Source organism: Phoca vitulina, unplaced genomic scaffold, assembly GCF_004348235.1.
Source record: "Phoca vitulina isolate PV1807 unplaced genomic scaffold, GSC_HSeal_1.0 scaffold62, whole genome shotgun sequence".
NCBI lineage: Eukaryota > Metazoa > Chordata > Mammalia > Carnivora > Phocidae > Phoca > Phoca vitulina.
The window spans coordinates 5781007-5794088 of NW_022589765.1; the positions used below are offsets into that span (position 1 = coordinate 5781007).

The 13082-nt window shown below is 44.3% G+C and overlaps 1 protein-coding gene across 3 annotated transcripts in view; it reads left to right on the forward strand.

Moving 5' to 3' along the window:
* The first annotated feature begins 738 nt into the window (after positions 1 to 738).
* The window catches only part of LAMP2 (lysosomal associated membrane protein 2), a 37248-nt gene continuing 24904 nt past the window's right edge, over positions 739 to 13082 (forward strand). For all 3 annotated transcript variants that reach the window (XM_032391381.1, XM_032391384.1, XM_032391382.1), the window contains exons 1-3: positions 739 to 990; positions 11953 to 12071; positions 12724 to 12937. In XM_032391381.1, the coding sequence (XP_032247272.1) occupies positions 927 to 990; positions 11953 to 12071; positions 12724 to 12937 (397 nt within the window). In that variant the 5' untranslated portion in view covers positions 739 to 926. The remainder of the gene's footprint in view (positions 991 to 11952; positions 12072 to 12723; positions 12938 to 13082) is intronic.

Below are 13082 nucleotides of genomic sequence, written 5' to 3' on the forward strand. Positions count from 1 at the left end.
TTCTTTTTATAGTTTTTGAATGCTTTCCTTTGTTGACTATTTGAGGTTTCATCTGTTCAATTGTTAAGTATACCAAATAGTATGTTTAATATGAATTCATTAAAGAATATTCACATGTGGATATGCATAGGAAAAGCAACCGGAAAGAGAGCTAGATAACCATCTCTCTCTGGGTAGTGGGAATATGGATGAGCTTTATTTTTTCCCCTTTATCTTCCTATTTTATTTTTCTCTTTCCTATTTTCTTTCTTTCTGTATTTAAAGAAGATTCTTCCTCTTTCTGAGTTCAATTCCTCCGTCCGAAAAACAGGGTATTGTAACTAGGCGAACTTCAAGGCCACGTCTTGCTCTGGCGATCCGCGACACCATATTACCCCCTAGCTCCCTTATCCATTTAATCAATCACATGAACAGCAGGGGTAACCACAGTGTTCCTAGAACAGCTGTATATTATTTTTACATATATTACGTTGTGATGCTTAGCAACCTTTTTAATTCAACAAAATTATTCTCTTCCTCCTCAAGGAGTCGGAACTGAAATGAACTCTACTACCTACACCCCGGAAAGTTAATCCTCTCTTTTAAGCCTTAGAAAAAGCCGTCCGCACAGAGCTCTCAGGCGCGTAGGAATGATTGTGAACCAAAAAGCCAGGGCATGGTCGCCCCGCCCACCGGCTCCTACATCACCACCCCTCTCGCCGCTTTCAAGCGCGGAGATTGGCTAAAGGCAAGCACGAGCCCCGCCCCTAGTCTTATGACCCGCGCTGAAGCGCCGAGTCCTGGCGTTTGCGGGGCTGTGGTCGGTGGTCCGCGGTCCTCCTGGCCCGGTTCCCCGAAGCCTTTTCGCTGGTGTTGCTGCTGCCGTTGCCACCGCCGCCGCCACCTCCACCCCGACCAGCCGCCGCCGCCTCCTGCTTTGCGGAATCATGGTGTGCTTCCGCCTCTCCCCGGTTCCGGGCTCGGGGCTCGTTCTGCTCTGCCTTGTCCTGGGTGAGTTGTCGGGCCCTCCTGCTCTGTCCCTCAGCCTGGGCCCGGGGAGCCCAGTTCAAAGGCCACAACCCGAAAGACTGGTCCGGGGGGAGGGGGGGAGGGTTGAGAGGCTGAGCGGCTGACACTGGGCGGCGGCGCTTGGCCCAGGGAGGCGAGCCGTGACCTAGAGAAGGCCTGACCGAGGGATGGCGGGGAAGAAGGGCCCGTGAGAGTGAGAAGGGGCAAGTAAGCGCGGGGGGGCGCCGAGGGAGTAGGTGGGGAAGAGTGAGGAGTGGAGCCGATCTGGGTAGGAAGAGTAACTTGGGGAAGATACTGAGGAGTGAGTGTAGGAGGGACGTACGTGCGATTCTGGGGTGGCAGAGACAGGGTCCTGGTTTCTTAGGATCAGGAAAGAGTTTTGAAGATGGTGGAAAATTATGGGATGAGAGCGAAAATTGGGGAGGGAAGAGACTGTCGCCTGCGTGAAGAAGCTTGGGGGAAGGGTGGGGGGGTAGGGGCAGATATGACAGTAGAGTCTGGGGGACAGCGAGGGGGCTGGGGGGGCGGTTTGTGGGTGGGAATTTGAGGTCCTGGAGGAAGGGTGAGTAAAGAGATGAGGAATGATGCTGGATTTGAGTTTGGTAGTTGGAGTTTTGAGGGGTAGGGACCTAAGGTGGCCCGGGGCAATTTCCAGGCGAGAAAACTAGGACCTAACCTCTGGAGACTAAAGGGAAGAGGGGGAACTTTGGTGGGGAGTGAAGATCTGACTTGGAGGTGTTGATGTCAGTTTTCTTTTCTTTTTTTTTTTAAGATTTTATTTATTTATTTGAGAGAGAGAATGAGAGAGCACATGAGAGGGGGGAGGGTCAGAGGGAGAAGCAGACTCCCCGCTGAGCAGGGAGCCCAATGCGGGGCTCGATCCAGGGACTCCAGGATCATGACCTGAGCCGAAGGCAGTCGCTTAACCAACTGAGCCACCCAGGCATCCTAGGATGTCTGTTTTCTATTAGTTTTGCTACTTCCTCCCGGCCTGATCCTGATTTAAAACAACAACAACTTAAAAAAGACTTAAAAACAATCTCCAAGTATTTCGGTTGGGAGGGCCTCCCGGATGTGAGGTTTTGGGGGTGGTGGTCTGAGTCGTGTACGCTGCCTCTCTGCCTTCAGAAGCTCCTTCTCAGTGGCACAGCTGGCCCTTTACTTCATTTTTGGAGGAGAAAGGTAACTTGTCAAAGACTTGGTTGTTAACGAGTCATAAGAATGGCTGGATGAATGTTGGCTGACTGTGTTATACCCCCCTCCCCCAAAGATCACTGGGTCCCCGAGGGCTGTAATGCCTGAAAGGTGAACTTTGACCAGAAGGTCTCTTCCTGACCTCATTCATCCTGTGTTTGTTGCTATCCACCGACTTGCTGTTTGTGACCACATAAAAAAAACCAGAAGGAACAGACCCAGATGGGAGTGGCTAGTAGATAAAGATAATAGGGGTCTGAGAAGGCAGTGAGAGGTGCACATGCTGTAATTCACATTTCAGTAGCATAAAATCAGCACCCTAAAATAGTGGATTCTCAGACAGGAACATTTGGCAATATCTGGAGACATTTTGGTTGTCGCAACAGGGGATTGCGTTTGGCATCTAGGGGGTAGAGGCTGGGGATTCTGCTAAACATCCTACAGTACACAGCGTAGTGCCCCCCCCAACAAAGAATTATCCACCTCAAAATGTCAGTAGTGCTGAGGTTGAGCAGTCTTGCTCCAGAGTGATAGCGCTGGAAGGGTTCTTGATCTGATTTGGTGATTCTCAAGGATCTTTTTGAGGGGGTGCCTGTCAGATAAAACTTATTTCTAAAAGAATACCAAGAAGTTATTTGTCTTTTTCACTCACACACTCACTCCAGCGTACAGTGGAGTTTTCCAGAGGCTTCATCCTGTGTGATGACATCACCACTCTGATGGCCCTGATGTTGTGTTTTATTCACTTCTCATTTTTAATTTCGAGCATGGCAAATACCAATAGATAGAACGCACGTAAACCAAAGCTCTTTGAAGTCCTCAGTGGGTAAGAGAGTAAGGGGTCCTGATACCAAACGTTTCGGACTCCCCGAACTAGTGCGGCTATCCACATAGGGCAGGAGACGCCTCCATAGCCCTTCTGGAAGGGGGCCGTGGAGACTTTGCTCAAACACAATTCGAAGCTCTAACACTGCTGTGAAGCACTTACTGAGGAGCTGGTGACCCTAGGAGAGGATTGTTTACAACGAAAAGCACCTTATCAGTGGCTAGAACACATCTGACTGAGGCATCTGTTAATCAGTAGCTCACTGCCAATTGAATCTGCACAAACACAACACGGTTATTGTTTAGAGAAAGTGAAAAAAAAATAATAGCTGTCCTGCTTGTTGGCTTTCGTGTCATTAGATTTTTTTTTTTTTAATGAAAGCTTTTTTGTTTTGTTTTTACAAAAGCAATGCTTGCTCATTGCAGAAAATAAACAGGCAAAAAGAAGCACATAAAAGAACCCGTCAGCTCATCTGCTAGTTTGCCTAAATTTATTGATCGGGACTAACTAGATTCATCTTCTTGGAAGATTTCCAAGGTCGCTTTCCTCTACTTCCAGGTTTAGAACAGGATTTGGAGGAGTAAAAGTTCATAATGTACCTAGATTAGATTTTTCAGACGATATCAGGATAAAATAGAAATCATCTCTTCGATACAGCTGCTTTTTCTGGCAGCTGCTGGTTCAGGGTGGAGCTCAGACTCCTTCCATGTGGCTTTCTCTCTTAAGACCTGAGCCCGTCTTGAGTTGCTTGGTGGGTTTTGCATACATCACAGTGGATACCAGGAATAAGGTTTTTAAGAACTCCGTGAATATTTGTAAAGGAGCTGCTGTGAATCTTGTGCTCTTCCGGGGTACCATTGAAGGGGGATCTGTCCTGAATTTATAGTCTCATTAGCTTGAGTGCTCAAGCTGTGCCAGTTTCACTTTGTAACTTTATAACTATTCTGGCTCCACGGAAACTTTTTAAAAATAGCTGCTTTACAGCAAGTATAGAGGAGAGTTCTTAGGGGTTATGTATTATTATTGGTCCTTTTCACAGAGATTAAGTTATGCTCTTTATTTGAATGAATTATAACTGACTAGAGAACTTTCTGAAGAAAAGCTCTGAGTTTTCTGAAGAAAAGCTATATAGATGCATTATAAAGAGTAGTGGCTAAAAATCATTTCCTAGCATCGTTGCCTAAGTGTTTTTTCTTTGTGACATCATAGATTTCAGAATTCTTCTGTGGTTATTGATTTTTACAACTAGTTTGACTTCTTGGTGCTTTTCTGGGTTGGAGAAACCTCATATAAATATCCCAAGTGTGCTTCACTGGTAGGAGGCCCCCTCCCACAAATGGTTATCTATCGATTACCCGGTGAGCGGAGACCTGAGTGTTGCAGGGAGGCCAGCCAGGTGACCATCTGGAGGAATAGGAGTAAATCTTGTCGTTCCCAAACTCTTAGCTTATTAGGCTAGCCTATTTTCCACTCTTTTTAAAAACCCATTGCCAGGGGCGCCTGGGTGGCCAGTCGGTTAAGCATCTGCCTTCGGCTCAGGTCATGATCCCGGCGTCCTGGGATCGAGCCCCGCATCGGGCTCCCTCCTGGGCAGGAAGCCTGCTTCTCCCTCTCCCACTCCCCCTGCTTGTGTTCCCTCTCTCGCTGTGTCTCTCTCTGTCAAATAAATAAATCCTTAAAAAAAAAATCCCATTGCCAGTCAGATCTCCCCTAAGGCATTAGTCTCTGGGAGCCAAGACTATCTTAGGCACTGTTATTTCTCATTGCCTACTTAGCACAGCACCTGGTACATGGTTAACCCTGAGATTTTTGTTGAGGGTGTTCATTGGTGGGCACTGGGGATATGACTGTAAATTAGACCAACTTGGTCTCCTTTTTCTTCCGTGAACCTTAAATTATGTTTCGCAAGAGGTGTTTTTTGTGTCTTTGTATTGAGAACTTCAAGATCAGTGCTAAGCAGCGCAGATAATTATAAACCATTTTACTGATGTATGATCCCATATCATAATGCTACCCCTTCAGATACACCTCCATGGTAGGCAGGGTTAACAGGGAGAACTAGGAAGGCCTCGGTGGGAAGGAGAATAAGGTTTTCACAGAGAACCAATCTCCCTCCCTTTGGAGGTGATCTGAAAGAGAGAAAGTAAGCAGGAGATCTCTCTGTAACCTTAACCACATTTGTTAAGCTGATAACTTTGATTTCAAGGTTCTGCTACAATTATTTTTAGCTATAGTAGAGATAGTTGAAAGGACAGGCTTATTATTTGTCCATTAGTCATTGGTTATCACATCTGATAGGATTATAGATATTCAAATATTTCCCAGGAGTGCGGCTTTCTTCCATATCCTTGAGTGGAATTTGCGATTGACAATGATTTCATAGCACTGTAGCTGACTTAAGTGACCCTTGGTGCAGGAAGTCTGCTCTTCCTCCTGTAGTGACAAGAGCATTCTGATCATAATTTCTTATTAAAGTGATCAGAGATCGCCTCTGATCCAAAAGTGTACTTTATAAGTGCTTGTTGTTATCTTGCTGTGCATTGCAAAAGAATTCTGGAGGTCTGCCAAACACCACTCACTCAGCAATAAGCATTTTCCATTAGTTGAATAGTGTTGAAGCTCACTTCCTTACCCACTGCCTGATCTTAAATTATTTTGTAGCTTAAAATCATTTTATTACTTTTCTTTTTAAAAGAGATTTACCAGAAATTGAGAGCATCAGCAACTGAATGGGTGGTTGTACCTATATTAGGAAGCATAAATGAGGACTTAATAAATGAGGAACAGTTAATCTGATTTATTAAACCTATGAACAGCAAAGAAAGAATAAATAGGTACTGTATGCCCATGTCGTGTTTTTGTTGTTGTTGTTGTTTTTTAAGACCCTTTGCCCAGCATCATTCTGAACTGATGAGTTTGAGTTCAGGAGTTCATAACTTAATATGATGAAAGTGAACATAGAATTACAATTTGGGAAGGATTCCTTTAGGTGCTCTATTTACTAGAAGGGAAACTTGTAAGCTGGAATATCCAACTTGCTTGGCAAATTTCTCTTAGCTCTGAAGGGCTTGCAGGCTTTCGAAGAACCTGTTCGAGAAGTACTGCAATTCTTAGCGAGGATAACTTGCCTAGAGTCTCACAGCCAGTAAATTGGACTGACTTGATTTGAATTCTAGCTTTTCAGTGCCAGGGATGGGGCTCTTAATCGCCTCATTATATTGCCTCTTAGATCATTGTTTTTTATTGGTTTTGTTTTACCACTGCTATTATGTTCCCACCCCACCCCCCTTTTGTTTGCAAATGTATATATATATATTTAAAGATTTTATTTATTTATTTGACAGAGAGAGAGAGGGAACAGAAGCAGGGGGAGTGGGAGAGGGAGAAGCAGGCTTCCCACCGAGCAGGGAGCCTGATGCGGGGCTCCATCCGAGGACCCTGGGATCATGACTTGAGCCGAAGGCAGCTACCTAACGACTGAGCCACCCAGGCGCCCCTGCAAATGTGTATTTTTTCTACTACGCTTCGGGTCAGATAGACTTGTAAAAACCTAGCCACTTTTTGCGGCATGTCATGCTTGGCGAAATAAGTTGTGAGTTCTAAAAGAACCTGTAAATGAACTTTTTGGAGATAAGATTGAGAGGATATTTAAATTTGAAAAAAGTTGATTTTGAGGCATGCCTTTTTCTTTGGAGAATAAACTCTCAGCTCTATAATTACACACTCTAGGATATATTCAGCTGTGTGGGGTTTCTCTTGAAAAACATTATTTAACTAAATTTAATTATTTTTTTTTAATTTGAGTATAGTTGACACAGCTGTGGGTTTTTTTTTTTAATGTCATAAAGACTTTCAAACAAAAATGGTTTAGCTATGCTAAAATCAAATACAGCAATAAGGATGGAAATGGTTTGCCGGAGACTTTTTTAGCAAAGTGTAAATGTTTCAACTGTCAACTTGCCTTATGGAAAATACATTATTCCTAGCTTGAAATTCATGTCAAAATTTATTGAGGCAAAAACTGACTTGGGGATTGAGGGAGTATCTAGAAGCCAGATAGGTTAGGTTCATGATTTGGAAGAGCTAAAACACTGGCCTTTTTGTAATTAAACTATATTTCAGGTCCTTATTGCAGGGTATTTTTACCTTGATATGATCAACCAGGAGTTATTGAGAAACTAATATGTATTCCACACTATTAGAAATGATAGGAGATGGAGGGAAAGTAATAGACATGATCTCCCCAACCATGGCACCCGTGATGGATGACGTTCATATAAGAGGCACACTCCTAGGGGCTGCAGCATAGATTAGATCATCTGTTGGTAAGGGAGAATATTGGAATTCAAATGAGTGGCAGAGACATTATCAAAGGGGAATCTTGAATCCATATATATCATTCATTCACAGACTCAGGTCCTTTTTTTATTAGTTCACAAATTACCTGCTGTATACTATAATTTACCATGACACATCAGTTTGTTGTGAAGTTAACAGTTGAAAACTGCTGTCTTAGAGCTTGTGACAATATAGGAGTCAGGATTTACAGGCATAAAATAACTGAATAATTCAGGATAGTATAAAATATACAGAAAGGTGGGGGTATGGGCCATGTATGAGAGCTCCTCGAGGCTTTTACAGTTAAGGAGACCTTGGTAGAGATACTTGGCTGTTGAGAAATGGGTAGCTTATCAGTCCAGGTTCTTTTTTTTTTTAAAGATTTTATTTGTTTACTTGACAGAGAGAGAGCATAAGTAGGCAGAGTGGCAGGCAGAGGGAGAGGGAGAAGTAGGCTCCCCACTGAGCAGGGAGCCCGACGCGGGGCTCGATCCCAGGACCCTGGGATCATGACCCAAGCTGAAGGCAGATGCCCAACCAACTGAGCCACCCAGGTGCCCCCCAGATTCTTTTTTTTTTTTAAGATTTTATTTATTTGAGAGAGAGAGAGAGAGCATGAGAGGGGGGAGGGTCAGAGGGAGAAGCAGACTCCCCGCTGAAAGAGAGCCCGATGCGGGGCTCCATCCCAGGACCCCGGGATCATGACCTGAGCCGAAGGCAGACGCTTAACCAACTGAGCCACCCAGGTGCCCCCCAGTCCAGGTTCTTAATTGTAAGCACCAGAAATAAAATCTGATCGATTTTAAGCAGAAAAGGAATTTATTAAAAAGATATCAGGGCATATGCGTAGGCTTCGATCCCACCATTTCATTCCTACATATATACCCAACAGGTACACATCCACGTGTGTTCGCCAATGTGTCCACGCACAGCAGGACCAAACTGGAAACTGTCCATATGCCATCTACGATCTACCATAGATCAGTAGTGGAATATTTACCCAATCACAGAAAGCTACACATACAGAGTGAGTTCGGACAAACTGCAGTTGCACACACCATCCTGGGTGAACCTCACAAACATAATATGCGGTGCAAGAAGCCAGACACAAAAGAACATAGTGATTCCATTGGTATCAAGTTGAAAATCAGGCAAAATTAATCTATATAGTTAGAAGTCAGGATAGGGGTTTGCCCTTGGGAGGGGAAAAAGGTACCTGGAAGGGGGAACAGTGGGGGCTTCAAGGGCACTTGGAATGTTCTGTTTCTTGACGCAAGTGGACTCAGCTTGTGGAAATTCTTGGAGCTGTCTGCTTCACGTTACGTGCGCTTTTCCCTTTCGTGTGTTACAGTGTGCACTCTTCTGTATGTTTATGAAAAAATGTGCATCCGGTAACTCAGAATTACCAGAGCTCCTGGCTGTGTATCTCGAAGCCTGGTTGAGTTTCCCAAATCACGGCCCTGAGCCGCACTAACAGCGCCAAGCGTGACACTGCAGTCCGCCTGCTCTGGGCCACTGCCACCAGCTTGGCCGGCCTTGTTGCCTGGGACCTTGACCCTGCCCGCCGTAGCAGCTTCGTTCGCGGCTCCATTCCGCTGCCCTCCTATCTGAGCTCTGGGGTGGATGCCTGTGTCCGGCGGAGCCGAGCACAGGTGCCCATCCCTGCTGCCAGGGAGGCCGGGACAGCACGTGTCTGACGTTTTCAGCTTTTACAGTGGGTGGTGATAGGCCAGAAATTATTAGGAAGAGGCAGAGTCGGCGGGGGGGGGGGGGGGTGGTGTTTCAGATTTGGGGGCAGCAGCCAAACAGAGAGGGAGATCCTTCCCAAGGTGAACACTGAGGTCAGTGGAAAAACCGTGAATTTCAATTGTTAGGGACAGGTGAAGCCTAGGGGTAGAAATTGAGTATAGAGCATGGCATTTGGGTCCAGTGGAACAAGTTTAACCGGATTAAAGGGTGTGTTCTGGGAAAATGGTTTGAGAGAAGTTGAAGGAAGAAGGTGGGATGAGATTAAGGATTACTTTGAAAGTCAGGTGGAGGAACTTAAATTTAATATGGGAGTTTTGGAGCTAGGTCCAGAGAGGAAGAGGTATTTAGGGACCATTAAACAGGGAGCATTTCTGAGGGACAGCTAGGACGCGTCTGCAGTAATTTAGGGGTGGGACGGTGGATTGGGAATAGAAATAAAAGGCCAGGATTGGATTTAAGAGAGGATTTGAAGGGGGCAAAAACCCAGTAGGACTTCACAAAGGGAATGAAGTAGAAGCTGATTCCCAAACTTGTGAGCCTGAGTGACTGTACTGGGTCCCACCTCTCCTTGAGAGCTAGAGAGGCCGAGAAGGGGACCAGTTTAGAGTGAATTTTCATTTTGGAATTGTTGAGTGTGAGGTTGATAGCGATTGAGTGAAAGTGGTTTCCGGTGCAGTTGGGAGAGGTCGAGAGGAAGGAAGCGGGGAAGCTCTGCGAAAAGAATAGTTCTCACTGGGAGAAAGGTGGCCAAGGCACCGGAACAGAAAGGGCTGGAGCCCTCAGGGCATTTCTCAGTTCTCATTTTCAGGTCGGCAGCTAGACTGTCTTGAATTTACTGTAGTGGTAAATTTGAACCACAACTTGTGCCTTCTGCTTCATGACGTTTGAGGTCTCCCACATGGGCACGTCAGGGCTGTTACCATCTTCTGCCATTTTTTATCTGTTACTTCAGTTATCTTTGGAAAGTAAATGATTAACCAGTGTGAGGCTTTTCTTGGTTATTTCCAGCCGTTTTGAAGCCTTTGAGTACAAGGAAGTTATGTTAAAGCTAGGGACTTTAAATGAGACCAGAGAGACAGCATATAAAAAGCAGGCCTCCAGTCGACTGGAAACATTAGAAGACAGAGTTCCCGGCACCACTACAGGGTGGCCTCGGGTCAGGGATGACAAGCTCCTCCATTCCATATTGCACTTCGAAAAGGACAGCTGTGAAATCTCCTTAGGCCTCCCGAGGTCTTTTCAGGCCTTAACCAGTACATTTAGGTACTCAGTAACCACAAGCTTTAGCAGAACATTCAGGCTTGTGAGGCAGCCTGGTCTCTGTGGCATCACGACGATCGGCTTCTGTGTACAGCTTGAAAGCTGTTGCTGAGGCACGCCTTCTTGGTATTCCTCTTAGGACTTCGTGCTCTACACTCTATAGCATGTCCCTACTTGTAGATGACGCTGGGTTGCTCAGGTGTCATTAAAAGGTACGCATCTGTCTTAACAGGAAACAGCTCACCCCTTGGGTAATGTGTGAGACAGTGAAGAAAACCCTTAAATGGTTGTCACTCATTTATACTGCTGGTGTGTTTGCTGGCACATAGTATTTTGAGTCCTTGGGCTCTTCAGTTTAAAAGGTGATGTCCCTGTGTAGATCAGAGCCAAGTTAGCTCAAAAGTCCCAAGGCTTTTCTGTCCCTGTAAGGTTTCTCTGCCTAAAGAGGTAGCAGGTTCAGAACGTAGGAAGTGACTTTGAGTCCATGTCAGAAGATTCATCAGCCTTCCTAATCGATTGGATTTTAAAATAAACCAAAGTGATGAATGTTACATTTATAAAAAATTAACTTTTTGCTCTTAGACCTAACAACCTTTGAAACTCTGTTCTTTTGGTCACATGGTGCACATGCTTACAAAGAGCTATCCCACACTTTCATATCAGAATAAAATAGTTTGCCAAGACATCCGTGTGTCATGGGTCACATAGCTTGTGACAGGATTGAAAGCAACAAGACCATAGAACATCCGATCTATCATTATTTTGACAGAGAAAGTTCCACCAGCTGGTTTGAGGGAGACAGGGTTTTTTGTTGTTGTTTTTGTTTTTTTATTTAAAATCAATTAATTAACATATAGTGTGTATTATTAGTTTCAGGGATAGAATTTAGTGATTCATCAGTTGCATATCACACCCAGTGCTCATTCCATCACGTGCCCTCCTGCATGCCCATCACCCAGTTACTCCATCCCTCCACCCCCCTCCCCTCCAGCAACCCTCAGTTTGTTTCCTACAGTGAAGAGTCTCTTATGGTTTGTCTCCCTCTCTGATTTCATCTTATTTTATTTTTCCTTCCCTTCCCCTATGTTCATCTGTTTTGTTTCTTAAATTCCACATATGAGTGAGATCATATGGTATTTGTCTTTCTCTGACTTACATTACTTCACATAATACCCTCTAGTTCCATCCTTGTTGCAAATGAGAGAGACCGTTTTAACACCCCTCCCAAGCTTCCCGTAAGCTCATTTACCTTAAAAACAAAAGTCCTGACAGGCAAAACTAGCAAGGCACAGATGAATGTGGATATGGCTATTAGGAGGCAAAAGGCAAATGTCACCGGTCTGTGCCCTTACCTAAGCATCCTAGGTCAAGTAACCATTCCTTCTGGAAGGGGTGATGCTAACTTTATCAATAGGATTCCGCTAAAAATACAAAGAAAAACCATCACCAAGATACCATATATTTTCAAAGTATTTTGTTGCATTTTAGAGCTGGTTGAATTTCAGTGGTGGGTAGAGCTTTTTATTTCAGATACGTTTTCGTGGTACGGTTTTACAGTCTTACTCTTTCTAATCTAGGAGCAGTCTCATCTTACGCCTTGGAACTTAATGTGACAGACTCAGAAAAAGCCACTTGCCTTTATGCAAAATGGCAGATGAATTTCACAATACACTATGAGACCACAAGCAAAACTTCCGTAAGTGCTTTTCTTTTTCCTTGAGTTTTACAGTAGGAACTCAGTTCTACCCTTTATCCTTTGTATACATTTATGTAAATAAGATTTCATATGTTAACTGACTTAACACTTAAATTCTGTGGGTTTCCAAAAACATACATACTTGAAGGTATTCTGTTTAGTGTTGGAAGGAATATTTTATTTCGTGGGTTCTTTGGAGTTCTTCTTGCAGTTGATTAAGGGCAAATGATCCGAAGACTGTGGCATTTAGGTCTGACTACATCTGTAATACTTTAACATGTACACATCAAAGCTTTCCCATTTTTAATAGTTTGCTGTTAAAATCTCCTTGGGGGGGTATTCTCTCAATCCTTTTGCCTTCTTATTTTCTTTTAGTTAAGGTCCTGCCTCCTTATAACCTGATTTTTTTTTTTTAATCAAGAATAGAAGTTCAGGCCCATTTTCCTTTTCCTTTTCGACATACATGAATTTGTCCAGAGGACTGGTATGTAGGTGAAGAATCTGAGACTGGTTTACACAACGGGCCAGGCCAAGGGCAACCTGGCCATGGGGGAAGGGGGGTGACAGAGACTGAACTGGCACATCCTCTGCAAATGCTTGGTGCTCATTACTGCCTGTTAGCTCCTTACCCCCGAACTTCTTTTTCTTTTAGAAAACTGTAACCATTTCAGACTTTAGCACTGCAACATATAATGGAAGCATTTGTGGGGATGTCCAGAACAATCCCAAAATAGCAGTGCAGTTTGGATCTGGTTTTTCCTGGACTGTGAATTTTACGAAGGAGTCGTCTACTTACTCAATTGACGGCATCTCGTTTTCCTACAACATTAGCGATAATACGACATTTCCTGATGCTAAAGATAAAGGTAAGCTTACAAATTAGATTTCTGTTATGTTCTCTTGCTCTTTTTTTTTAAAGATTTTATTTATTTATTTGAAAGAAAGAGAGCGCGCACGCGCATGCACGCAGGGGGGAGGGGCAGAGGGAGAGAGAGAGAAACCCAAGTGGAC